Source organism: Taurulus bubalis, assembly GCF_910589615.1.
Source record: "Taurulus bubalis genome assembly, chromosome: 12".
Classification (NCBI taxonomy): domain Eukaryota; kingdom Metazoa; phylum Chordata; class Actinopteri; order Perciformes; family Cottidae; genus Taurulus; species Taurulus bubalis.
This window is the reverse complement of record NC_136600.1, coordinates 23030299-23044949: the sequence shown is the minus strand read 5'-3', so window position 1 is coordinate 23044949 and position 14651 is coordinate 23030299. Positions and strand designations below refer to the sequence as shown.

General features: G+C 41.7%; 1 protein-coding gene across 1 annotated transcript in view; it reads right to left on the bottom strand.

Annotated features, from left to right (window-relative positions):
* cdkal1 (CDK5 regulatory subunit associated protein 1-like 1) overlaps positions 1–14651 on the bottom strand; it is a gene marked incomplete at its 5' end in the record, with an annotated part of 202690 nt that overhangs the window by 116965 nt on the left and 71074 nt on the right. Inside the window, one exon of the mRNA XM_079227879.1 lies at positions 2086–2189. Within this exon, the coding sequence (XP_079084005.1) occupies positions 2086–2189 (104 nt within the window). The remainder of the gene's footprint in view (positions 1–2085; positions 2190–14651) is intronic.

Genomic DNA, 14651 nt, shown 5'->3' with positions numbered 1-14651 from the left:
GCAATAGAAAGAGACTGAAACCTCATCTCTCTCACTACCCATCGACATTTCACTGTCTTATTTCAACGGTCTGTAAATCATGACAGGCGGTAACCTCCAACTTCCTCCTTCTCTGTTTTGAAAACAACAACTAACCGTCTCTGACATTCATGTTTCCTGCGTTTTAACAGATTACACACGCACACACACACACGAACACGCACCCTTCGTATCTGATCCCCAAACTGAAGTTCCTGGTTTGTGTTCTACAACTATGGTTAACCGATGTCAAGTCTATCCCATGGAGTCTGACATGAACATGACAATTGTTTTGAGAACATGTTGGTTTATAAATGAATAACATGTATTTATTCATTTATTTATTGAATATTGTCTGGGGTTGTCACGGAGGCTGGACCTGAAGTTTACCCAAATATTTCGCTCACAAGACAGTAATTCAGGCACTGTTAGGCTTTCCCAAGTGTAAAGGGCAGGTGTATATTCACCCTGTTCTGTTACCCACATCTAGCATGTGTGCAAACACAAACACACACACACACACACACACACACACACACACACACACACACACACACACACACACACACACACACACACACGTGTGCGCTCCACGGTTCTAGCAGCTGGTGAGTTTGCCCTTGACTGCCCACCCCCGGGCACTGCGGTGGCATGGATGCAGCTGTTTTAAAGAGTTCTGAATGGGATTTAGAAAGCCATGTCCTTGTCAAGGGTAGACTCCTGTTTTTCATGACCAAGATGTAAACTGAGAGCGACGATAGCTCAGTTTTAAAAAGTTGCTCTTTGATATTACTATAGCACAGTCAAAAATCGTACAACTACTTGTGTATTGATCCAATATATAAGCATCCATACCAGGTGGAATACCGGGTATCCAGTAGCATTCTTATTAGATTGGTTCCAAAAGTGATTTTTATTTATCTGTAAGTGCACAATTGGAGCGAGTCTGAGATGGAGGAATGTCATTGGAAATGACTGCTGAACTGTATTTGTTGTGTACATGATAATAAAATAACTTGACAGGCGTGCCAATTTCCTACCTCGCTGCTGTTTTCCTGCCACAAACAGGAGTTTAAACTGCTGTGCCTGTTCACATCTGTTACACTTCTGGGTTACAATTTAGTTTTCTTAGTGGAAACTGTATTAACGCTGCTGTGGTGTTTTTGGACTTAAAGGCTGCAACAGAAACATTAACAACACAGTGGCCACACAAGTCCTGACTTAATGTTTTTTTTTTAAGATTGTGTAACTGTCAGTTGTGTGTTCTCAAAGCAATGCCGTCAGATGTTCAGAACATCGAACTTAAAACACAGGTTGCAGATTTGTTTCTGTTGCATCTGCGGTTAAAAAGGCTGCTTTTCATCAGCCGTCAGTGGTGGGATATCCCACAAGTACATGTACAGGGATGAGGTCTTGTTTACTGACACAAACAATTTGTACATTTCATTAGGCTTAAACAACTCTTCTAAAGGCTCATAAAGACCCGAAACGTTGCATTGGACACAAATTAAGAAGTTTCTAATCCAGAGGAGAGAAAAAGAGGGAAGACGATGCGAGTGGGATGGATCTGAATTCCCTATGTATGCAATAGTTGCAGTGAATGCAATACAGATGTAGCACACCGAGACAAAAAACTTTAGAAATTTAAAAAACTTTTTCCTTTTTAAGTCAAAGATGGATAATAAAGGCTCTGGTAGTGAGATTTGTCTCATTGATGTGTAGACTTGACCTTGACTGACCCGCCTGGGGCATGGCCTGCTGTGCGATTAGGGATTCTGGGAGTCGACTTTTCAGGAACAGATGCCAGGGCACAACAGCTGTTCATCTGGCATCCTCTCTCCAAGATGCTCGTCATGCTTTATCAACACCTTTAATTGTCTAAAAGCAGCACTTCCCGTTCCACAGCAAATATATATATATTCGGTATATTCTGACATTCAATGACCCCAATTGTCATTTAAGTATCTCCAAGACTTTAAAAGGATCCTGCGTGTTAACAGACACCCACAATTCAGACTCATGCGTGTTCGTCTGAGTGGGCTTGTGTGAGGGAGATCATGTACTCACCCTGGAAAGACTGCCTGGCTCTCTCCACTAGCTCCTCGATGGGATAGCTGGCGAGGTCTCCTCTGGCGTGCTTCGTCTTACAGTAGGTACATGCATTCAGACACCTAGACGCACAGGAGCAGACAGAGAGGTGATGAGAGAAAGTGAAAGTGAGGGATGCAGAGAGCAGTATTCTATATAGCATAAAAATGAGCCCAAAAATATGAAACAGTTTGTATTATTTGTTGCGCGCCAAGGCATTCAAACAAGCTAATATTTCACAAAGAATGAAGCTGATGCAATACCAGCAAGTTGGAAAGCTAATTTAACTTTATTCATAGTTCATATGATTGCTTCTCGTACTACATTTGTCTGGCAATTAACTAAACAAGTCATGTATTTGCTTTTGATGATTGGTTTGCTTATTTTATAAAACTATGCATTCTAAATCATTTGCAATATAACGGAAATAGGAGGGATTGAGGACAACATGGTGAGTGCACAGATAGATAGAACAAACTAGTTAATGTTTTAATGAAATCTATTCATGCACCCGTTCCCAAAAGAGCAGACGCTGGAGAAGAAAGCGGCGAGTCAAACCCGTCCTTTCTCTCCTAAACTGTTCATAAGGACTCCAGCTAGCTCCAAAATAACCGTGGACAGCTGTCTACTCGACCGAGGCGAGCAATGGATAGATTAGACTCAATACACTGTTTTGTTTTACAGAAAGTAGAGACGCTTAATTCAAATTGACCGTGAAAGGGAGGGAGTACGACTATGAAGCAGAAAATTTAAGACAGAAAACAATTAAACCGAGAGAAAAAAGGGAGAAATACTGCCTTACACCAGATCTAGAAGCACGGCATGGTATACACTCTAGGGGAGTCTTTGTTCAGAATGAAAGCGGCTTTTATTCAAGAGTTGTCTGTAAATCACTACTGAAAAGAATAAGGGGGGCCACTGTTAGAAGTGCTTTTTGTATTTACTCCATTAGGGTTTTATTTCTGACCTCAAATTTGTCATACTGGGTTAAAAATACACACTGTTGTTACCACAGTGGTTTCTTTTCACTTAGTATTTCACTGTTGGCTCTAGTTTGTTGTAGGAAAATGCTGTTGGGTGAACAGGAGTTAAATAAGAGTTAAATAAGACCCGTATATATGATGTTTCCTCCATTTACCATGTGAATTCATGTATGGTGCAAAATAGTAAGATCAAATAGAGCAAGGCCTGCCAAGTGTATACCAGCACGATGTAAAAAACAAACAAAAAACACATCATAATTAAAATACAGCATGTCAAGTGGTGTTTTCGCTTAATAATAAACCCCATACAAACCAAACTGTGACTAATATTGGACCACAATCCAGCTACTCATGAAGAAAACAACATGACCATATTTTAACACGGCAGCAGCAACACAAGCTTTTGACAGAATCAAGATCAAAAGCTCCAATTTCTCGTTAATAAAAGTGTAACAGTGTTCACATTGGTTTGCTGTGAAGTGTATAAAGTACAGTGCTATGACTAAAATGCCTTGCTAATGATTAACAACCAGAATGCTGTAATGTAAGGCAGCTAGTACGAGACTTTGAAATCAGACAGTTGTAGATAACAAGTGTGAAGCCTGCATCATGTGCGTGACAGACTCATGGAGAAATATCACGGATTCCCCAGAAGTTCAGCGCAAACATGGCCAGCGATACAGAACTCGGGGCGAGGATAATGAAGTAGTGGAGAGCTATCCTCACGGGTTCCACTACTCAATGAAAAAAGAAGTAATGAAGCCATTCTAGAAAGAGAACTTAACAAAAACGGGACCAAAATGCCACCGGAAGAGGAGTCATCTGCCCAACGAGGAGCGGGAGGAAGGAGGACTCCGGTGGGACGAGAGGAGGCATCAGACTCTGTTTACATCAATGACGCTTGGTGCGCAAAGTTAATTTTTTATTTTAGGATGTCAGCCGTATTATCGTCCCAGAGAATTGTTTTGTTGCTGCTGTTAAAATTACCCAAATAAAAAATGCAGCACAATAATTCACTTTCGTTTAGTCGTGTTTGTCTTATGTAGCAAATGAGCTACAATTGCATTTCATTGTGCAACCCTGTGTTGATGACATAATATATAATACATTGCCCTGGAAAGGTTACTTGAGACTACTCTTCTCCCATCGGTTCACATTCAGATACTTGTGCACATCACACACCAGGCCGATGCTTAGTCTTACCGCTCTACTGTTAGCTACTGCTAGCTACTGAGTAGATACATTACCAGAAACACAACAAAGCAGCAACGCAAGAAGGTCGAAGGAGCCTATAGGTTTTGAACACTTTAAAAAATAAAAAAACATAATATCTTTATAATCATTTTGAAAAACAACCAAAACACCAGGAGCATTTGTACATGTCACCAAAGGAAAAACAGCGAAACCTAACTTAGAATAGCGCTATCTATCCATCTGTCCATCCATCTCGCCCACTCAGGGTATTGCTTATCGGAGTTGAGGGCACTAAAGATGGCAGCTAGGTCAGAGGACCTAGTGTGGAGAAAACAAAGACAGATGGGGCCCTGCATGTGCGCGCAAACACACACACATACACCACCAGGGGGTCCATCCATCTTAATGTGATCAGGCCCAGCTGAGTGGATCACACCAACATTAATCTCAAGAGACAGTCAGTGGCCTGCTTGTGTGCGTGTGTGTGTTTTCATCAATTATGTGTATGTGTGTTCATGTGCCTGTGTGCTGCTGCTGAGCATTTGTCCAGTATCACAACAACGCATTAGCAGTTTCGGCCTCACCATCAGCCTAAACAGACTGCGACAACTAGTCAGCCCCCTTCGACTGACAGTGACTCTAGGAGAGGAGTGGTGTCCCTCTGACACACACACACACGCACGCACGCACGCACACACACACACACACACACACTCTTTGTTGTGTATTCAAGATGTGCTGAGCTTCAGTTACTGAATTGCTTAACTTGTTGTCTTTCTGAATACAAGGGAAGAGGAAGAACAGTTTGTCTTCACTGTTCTATTTTATTTTATTCCACCCACCAACAACACTTTTTTTTTTTTAGAGAGCAGCTGAAATTACACAATGATTTCACACTAATGTTAACACACATAAAAAATGACGCATTTCATGACAAAAACACTAACACCAGTAACTCCCAAGTGGTATAATAGAGAAATACATCTAGAATTTAAAAAAAAAAGTTCTCCTTATCAAGCCTCCATCCTTTCCCTCCTTTGTTTCTGTACTCTGCGCCTTCTGTTTCCCAGTTAATTAAACCACAGAGGTAACCGTTGTACCTGACAACAGTGTAGGTCATCAATGTGCTACAATGAGAGGCCACCTCGTGCATGTGTGTGCAAGAGTGCGGGACTATTGTGTGGTTGCAGCCTTGAAAAGTTAACAAAGAAAGGAAAGCCCCGATGTTCCTCTATACATTTGTAAACCCGTCCTTAGCAAACACACACACACACACACACACACACACACACACACGGTATAGGTTCCCTTTGGAGTGGCTCCCTTGTGCTGCATCAGACCGACTGCTGGAGAGTGGAGCTAGAAAAGACTTTCTCAATGATAAGCATTTAGGGCTCTACACGTTAATTAGAAAACTGCTCTATGCATAAACAAATTGGGCCGTGTGAGTATTTACATCAATGTGTGTATGTGTGTATTAATGGGTGTTCATATTGTGCAGGCTTAAAGATGTAATTATGACAACAAAGCTCAAACTGTGAGGGGAAGTCTGAGCACCTTCCGAATTGTAAAGTAAGATTATTCCTCGCACTTATTGTTGAGACTGGGAGAGGGGTTTGTATACGAGCAAACAACATCTGAAAGCTGTTATTATATGAGCGAACAAAGCCTCGAGCCTGTAAGTTTACTGTTTGTGTCGTCTCAAAGTCAAAGTGGAGGCTGCAAAAATAATGTGGAGTCAAGGAACAAAGAATGCTGACACAATGGAGTAAAGACCTATTCGGAGCAATGAATAGAGGATGATTAGTTATTCAAGGGAAAGGTTGACAGCTAAACCCTATTTACCCTTCATATACAGTAAGAGATGCACTCAACTCACATAGGAACTTTGCAGAACAATGTGCATCACAGGGGATGAAACAGACATTTAGATGTGTGTAGCTTGTTGCTGTGCTTGGCCTTTGCATACATTATATACAAAGAAATGAAACTCCCTAAATTCCCAAATTGAGCATATGACAAACTTATCTTATCCTCCTCGGTAAAACTCACACTTTGCTTTTTTAACCCGCAAAGCAACAATAGTAGAACACTGACAAGAGAAGATTCTTAAGGGTATAATGTTGTGAACATTTTTCGGTGGCTTTTTAAAGATGGCTCACTCAAAAATTGATTCAGACGATGGGGTTTAACTTGAGAGTCTGGAGCTTTCAACAGTCAAGAGTTTAAGTAGAGAAACAAGGAGACGGCCATTGACTTTCTTCTTTCCTGCCAATATGTAGCTCTGGACAGACTGAGAAATAAACAAACACAAAGTTCACAGATAATATTGCCTTTGCCATGTTGTGTGTATTGGACGTGTGCGTGTGCATGTTTCTTTTCATCTGTGAATAGACCAGTGTGTGTGTGTGTGTGTGTGTCCTAACGCAGCTGGGGCCTGTTGCTCTTAGTGTTCAATCCAGCCTGTGTGACCCCTTGAATTCTGTTATTTAGTCGTGTTCCCAGTGCTGCACACTGGAACAGCTTTGTCTGCGTGCGCGTTTCTATAAAATGGGTCACATGCTGACCTTAGATTTTCAGTAACTACTACAGCAGCCTCGCTTGTTGTTTTGACTAGAGGGGGACAGCATGTGTGTGTGTGCGAGAGCATGCGTGTGAAACTACAAGCCTGCGTCGACTGGGAGTGTTTTCCCAACTTCTTGTTTTGTCTGTCGACAGACCTCGAGACACTGTTTGTGCTACATCAGTCAGCCCATTGTAACTGGACAAGAATGCTGTGGTGTTTGTTTATTATGAACCACTACACATACTGATAAAGTGAAGGAAGCCAGATCTGAAGTTAGACTTGGAGGCTGGCTGATTCACTGCTTAGCCAGCTAATTATCTCACCTGTTGCCGGCCTGCCTTACTGACCACTTCACTGTGCAACTGACTTATTCAATCACTTGTTATTAATGTGATTACTGTTCACTGGCAGACAACCCGAATCACCGCAAGGCCGAGTGACCTGCTCACAGTGACTCGACAAGCTTCTGAATGACGCACTGGTTTAACTGGTGACTGACTAAAGCACCGGCTAGTAGATGAGTAACTAGCTAAACAAGGATATCTGCAAGTATTAGATAAGTTATTGAATGCTTAATAAGACCTGGTACGTTCGACTAAATGATGCATTTTTGGTGCAGATCTGTAAAATCTCTTTTACCGAACACACTGGTGCCTTCTTCACAGGGTTGATCGAACACATGCCTCGACACACGATCAGCCGAGTGGCAAGGTGTTGCGTAGGTTTCACGAGCGTGTGCCAGAGAGCAGGAAAGTCCCTCTGCCAAGATGCCGACATGATTCCATGGGGGTGTTTCACAGTGCCGGGAACGCCACAGTGGAGCACTTTGGCTTGGCATTGAAATTTGAGCAGCAGACCCAGCGAAGGCAGCGCTACCATTGTTCTATCTGCACAGGCAAATAACGCCACACAGGGATAATGTAGTCTGATTGACTGAAGCACAGTGAAGATCGCTTCAGTGTGGAGGAGCAGAGCATTACCACAAATGTCCGGCGATGTCTGGGGGTCATTACACATTACAACAGCTACTTTAACCCCTAAAATGGGAGGTATCTAGGAGAAGGGTCACACCCACACACACTTAATCTGATTCATCATACCGGTAAGCAACCTCACGTAGAAGTCTGGAGGGTCTGTTTCCTGATGTAATCCAATGCACTGGCAACAAACATAACACAAATTGTGTCATTGTCCAAATAATGTGACTCGACGCAATAGACAAAACAATATACTTAATCTTTGAGTCACAGAAATAAAGCCTCATCTCCATGTTGATGTCCCTGTCCTGGCGACATGTAAGAAACTGGTCTGTGCAAATAGTCTGAAAGACGATCATAGAGAGCGTGTGTGTGTGTGTGTGTGTGTGTGTGTGTGTGTGTTAACTGTGTTTGCTTGTGACACACTGGGGCTAATTCAGTTACTCAGGAGTTCTGTAGTGTAATGCCTTGTAATGACACGCAATCTCATTTTGTCCAAGGAGACACATCAATCTTTTGGATTTACTGTGGGGAGCAAAGTCTCTCCTGGTGAGCGAGTAGGAAGAACATTGGATGGAGAGCATGCATGCGCGTGTGCGTGTGTGTCAGGCATGTATTTGTGTGTTTGTGTGTTAAGCAGTGGGGAAGAGGGAAATGGAATATGTTCAGACCAGTGGAGCTGAAAACTACCCATACATTGGTTTGATAAACAGCAGGAAAGGCCACCGTGGTACACAGCGAGAAGAGGTGTGTGTGTGGTGTGTGTGTGTGTGTGTGTGCATATGATCATGTGTCGGGAACGAAATAGTAAAAGAGAAATGGGAATTCCTTTGTGGAGGTGTGTGTCTTTGTATGTGCGCTAAAGGGCTATATCAAAAAGGGGCCGTGTGTATATTGTGCATCCATGCATTCCCACGATTCTCCACACATATGTACGTGATTAGAAACCCTTGTGTAAACACCCTTCACTCCTCTGGAACTCTACTTTTCTGAAGCACATCAGCACATTTCTCCCTCTTGTCGCGGCTTCAAAAGAAGCATTTTCACTTCTTCTCCTCAGGGAGAAAAAAAAACAGAAAAGAAAAGATGAGATCATTGACCAATGATCAAAACAGAATGAAAACGCAGTCAAGTAGAGCGGCGCAACGTGGCTTGTGTATTTGCTTTTAAGATGAGCGAGAGATATGGGCAGATTATCTGCAGGGAATATCACATGAACCCCAGAGGTGGTGATATTACGGCCTGAAAGGGAGTCTAGTTGGAGCATGCACACCCGCTTCAGTTTGTTGGGTAAAGCGTGCGCATTGAACTCATCATGCGTCTCTCTGTAGCTCCTCGTTCTCATCGGCCTTATTCACTTCCATGCTTTAATTGCCAGGGAAATTTAAATTACAAAAGAGCACATCGGCCTGATTCAATTAGCTTTTAACTCAGCTAATGACTTCCCATCTCCACCCGTTCCTCCCTGTGTGTCTCTGCACCGCATTCCCCTTTCAAGATACTTTGATCTGCAGTAATGCCTCCTCTTTCCTTAGAGTGAATCTACTATTCTTAAGTGATTGTCTGTATTATGAGAGGCGTCAAACAAACTGTGCTGTTGTCTTTTTGACCATGTCAAGGCTCCTGGCATCAAAAACACAATGTCCTGAGTTTGACTGATTTCCAAACCAAAGTTGTTGCAGAGGAGGAAGCTCTGAGGAGTGCTGATTGGTGACTATCAGGTGCTGAAGATGATCATCTATGTGCTGAAAAACATTGAACAATGTTGATAGTAAAGTGAACTGGATGCTGCAGTTAGGAAATGCAGAAAAAGGACGTGGTATCGTGAAGAAATTTCCTTTCAAGAGGAGCTGATGTTTGCGTCACTTATTACGAGACAAAGAAAGAGATGGGATTTTATTTACTTTTTGCTGCAAATGTAATGCCGTCAGAAAGATACAAACATATACGCAGGACAGTGTGTACTGTATGCCTTCGCTGTTATGATTGTCTTCCAGTTCAAGCTACTTTTTAGAGCCCAAACTATATGGAATAGTTGGGGCCGACGCCAATTCCAATATGAGGGAGGAAAATAATGTGGTATATATTGCACACCGCTTGGATAACAACACACACAGAAGAAGGGGACCTTTTCTGCTTTAATAGACATTACAATGCTCTATCTTTACATAGCAAATTGTTGTTTGTTGCTATATTAATAATATGAATGTTGCATTTTGAAGCTGCTTCTAATATCTGCGCAAGCCTTTTTTTTTTGGGTCACCTCATTGGAGCAATGAGCTTAAATGCATCTTATTTTGAAGCAGTCATAGCTTAAAGTGCAGTTAATTGTGTAATAAACAGAGTTTAAAAGAGCATAGAGGGGTGACCACGACAACATTATGTTTAAAAGCCGTGTCGTGACTGCTTCCCACTGTTTTCATAGATTTAACAGGCAGAAAAACACAGAGCTTTGTGTCCTCAACTCCTCTTTTATTACTCTGGCTGACACAGGAGCATTATTGCGACAAGAAAAAGAAAAAACATTTGACCTAAAAATCAATTTCTGCATTCTGCTTTCCTTCTTAAGAATCTGCCATGTGACTTGGGGACACATCGGGTCAGGAACAAAAGGCAATAAGTACTTTTGTATTAACTTCTTCTTTAAGGTTGCAAGTCGAGCTGACATACAGGACATTGTGTTTGTGGCTTCAGTCACAAGTCCTAACCAGGCATATTGTTTTTCCTCTCCATTTAGATGCCTGTGACCCAAACTGATGTACTCTCTCAGTAGGCTAAACGCCTGAACACAACACCTCTGTCCCCAATGGTTAAAACCCATCTCTGTAAAGGTCAGCAGCGAGGTTGATGAGACCTCTTCTTCCACTGAGTCCGTGTGGAGAGCGGATGGAGAAGTTGTGGTAGCCAGACGCAAACTACAGGAAACAAGCAGCTAACATGGGGGCATACCAGCTCACACAAACATATTCAAAATGCACGCTAACACACCACACACTTTTCACATTTGTATCAGACTCTCCCCCTTTGCACAGGGAGTTTCAGCTTCTCCCCTCTGGACGGAGGTATTTAGTACCACGGTGTAGGGATGTGCGGTATACGGTTCAACCGGTATACCGGTTTCAGTTTTCCGTACGGTATGAATTTTAACTCACTTGACTCATGGTTTGAAAGAAATTACATCGCCAAAATTACTGGGTAAATGACACCGCCCACACAGAAAGACTTTTCTTGTGCAGGAAGAAGTCTCTTCCTGTGCGGGTTTTACCCAGCATGCATTTTGGCGATGACATTTCTTTCAAACCATGAGACGTAAGTAGCTCAGACCGCTGGACACGCATCTGTGACTGTAAACATTAAATGTTGCTGCCTGCCGAAGAATGACATAAGTCGTTACGGCTGCGCATGCGCCACTAGTATCAAGGGACATTCTCCTGGGTCCTAAATCCCTCCATGTTTAGCTCCCTATGTACCAATCAAAACAGCTGCTGGCCAGTTGTGAGCGAGTGGTGAAAACGATTGGGGCGGCGGTCCTTTTCGGCGTCAATAAATGAATGCGTTTATTCGGGGGGAAAAAAACGTGATATACCGTGAAACCGCCAGAATCTTACAAAATACCGTGATATGAATTTTTGGCCATACCGCCCAGCCCTACCACGGTGCAGAACAAAGCGGCATAAAAGCAGCTTTGTTCCAGCAGCCATCATTCAGGTGAATAAATCATAATTATTAGCAGCACTGATCTGGAGCTTTAAGTACCTTTATCATGTTTGTCTGTGTTTGCTTTGTTGTAATGTATGTCGAGACAGATGCCTCATTTTCCACTGTTAATCAACTACTGCAAACCAAGTCTACTAATGAAGCAACCTAACCTAGCTTTGGTCAAATAGTGTGTTTATTTTTCTGTGATGATTATAAAATTCAAGGATTTTGCAGGGATAAGGGTCTGTGAGAGACGAGACACTAGCCTGTTCAAATCCAGTTTGAGTGTAGCTCGCCACCGAAATGAATAGAATACGACACAGAAAAACATGATTAGAGATTAATAATATGTAGCTTGCATAAAGCATCTACAACCTTCATGTTTAGAAAGGTATTAAATATCTATTCAGAACACTAATAATGGCATCATGCAATACCCAACGTGGCTTAATGGCCAGATTAAATTAGCTTTCCGTTAACCAAATAAATAGGTTACTATTAGTGTCAGAAGGTGAAAAAAGAGGGAAAAAGGGACTTGAATAGAGGGAGCTGAACAAAAGGAAGAGGATAAGAAACTGTTTGGGCTCCAAGGTTATCTTTTATACTCCATAAAGAGGTGAGGCCAATAATTCAAACAGTAAGACATTTTCACTCTCACGTAACAAAAAACAGATTTGTTGAAATTATGTATTAAATCGTTCAATATTTGCTTTTTTTCCCAACCTGCCCTTAGTTTAAACCCTGAAAGCATTTGAGGGAGAATGAGGTGGGTGGCTAAGGAAACCATTAACCCAAAAGAACCAAATATTTACACAGCATCATAAAATGGCTCAGAAAAGAAGAAGAAAAAACACACTTTGACGGTATAGGAAACTGTTTGGGAATTATAAATACAAAATATTTGCGTCAAGCTTGACCACTGTCATTATGGTGCAATATTCACAGCAGCACAAGCCTCCATATCATTAATTCAACTTCTAACTATCTATCTGGAAGGATAAGCTGCCTACTTCTCTGTATACTGCCTGCCTGGAGGATACAAACGATGAAGTTGGTTATTGGTTTGGGGTTAGAGCGAAGGATCATTAACACCTGACTTTTAGCGCATTGCAATAACAATAACAGAGATTATGACTGCCAGAAATTTAAATAAATAGAGAACAGGGAAGAGACAGATAATGAAATGAAATGAGCTGTTACTGTGGAACAAAGGGCTTTTTTTGTTAATGCCTGGAGCCGAATGGCAACGGTTCACACAAACAGACATAGCAACAAAACACACACACACACACACACACACACACACACACACACACACACACACACACACACACACACATACACACACACACACACACAAGTTTAATGAACCATTCTGACTGAGTGGCTGTAAATTCCTTGTTTATGATGCTAAAGCATCACGATTTAACTTGTTCACAAAGGGGCTTTTACCGTCGCTGACAACACACACACACACACACACACACACACACACACACACACAGAGAAAGAGTAAGATGGAACCGTTAGTGTAGCCTAGGGCAAAGCACACACACACATACACACACCAGCTTCCCTAAAGTATCGAGAGTGCTAAAACTGGGACACATAACAGAGCATTAGAAGACAGTCAAGTCTTTTTCCAGTCTGAGGCTGTATGAAAAATGAACTCTGCCTTCAGGCGCATCAGTTTGCATAAAGAATCTATGGAAGAAACCACGGAGGAAACAATCCAAAATGAAATACTGGCAACTGAAACGTAAGCCAATGAAGGAGCCGAACGTCAGCTGCTGGAGTTAACATCAGGAGCACGAGTCGGGTGGAGCACACAGGAAATGGGTCTGATTCAATGCCATGTTGGTAAACACCAACAGTGTGTGTGTGTGTGTGTGTGTGTTTCCAGTATTTCATTCGTCAACTACTATTCCTTCCGCTGCCTCACCGCCCTCTGCCGACCTTTCCATATGCACATACACCACCAAAATGAAAACATATATGTTGTATTGTTGCAAATCCAAACTTTTAGGCAAGTGCTTGTATTGACAGACATTCCCAGCTTCAAATTAAAACATCAATAGAAGCTTTGAATATAAAAAAATGACATTTGGCACGTCCCTCATGGCTCCACTTCCTAATGTGTGGAGAGTGATGATGAGACAGATGACGACTTTGAGTGTGTGTGGGTCATGGGCATAGCGGTGGTGGTTTAAAAAGCTCAACCTTTATCAAAAAGCGGTTTAAAAATCAAACCTAAAAAGTACATAACAGCCTAAAAACAATGGCATTGAGTGATTCTGTTGGATTTTAGTGCCTTTTGTGTCCGTTGGTGTAAAGAAGCAGCTGATGTTCATTGTCCCTGAGAGGATGGAGTTATTATGTTTCGATGTCGATTCATGATGTTGCAAATAAGAGGCCAGTGAAATTATTATTCAAAAATATGTAAGACTTGATTCATTTAACTATATTTTGTGGATCAAGTTTGTTTACTGAAACAAATGATTGTGGTCAAATTGATTACATTTCTTTGAATCACATCTGCTTCCAAATATTATTGATTCAGAGTACACGTTAAAAGCAATAAAACATCAGTCAATACGTGTCCTTTGCTTCCATAAAATGTCTGTGATACTCGTCGTGGAGACATATTACTGCTTTTGGACTGAACCTCCAAAGAAATAATTAGGGTTTTTGCTCGTTAATGAATCAAGTAAAGACTAATCAAAATAACTGTGCTAAAGGCCTCGGAGAAACCTGGCGATGTTCTTTAAATAAAAAAGCCAGGGGGCATTTGAGGACGAGATGGACTATGTTGAAATTATTTTCTGATAGGGATCACAATGAGTTGCGTGAGGGGGAAGCCAATCTAATTTGGAGTTAATAGGTCCAAATGAAATTAATATGCAACTTAATGAAACTAATATTGTGAATCAATTTGAACATGAAATTACATTTTCATAGGTAGTCCCAGGTGAAACCAGGCTGTTGCACTAATAAAGGAAGGGGGTGATACAATAGGTTCATCTGTCAGACACAGACTAAAATCACTCTGTAGCAGAGTCATTTAAAATGAGTAAATAGATTTTATTCAAGAATATAAATGTTATCATAGTGTGTATCTACACGACC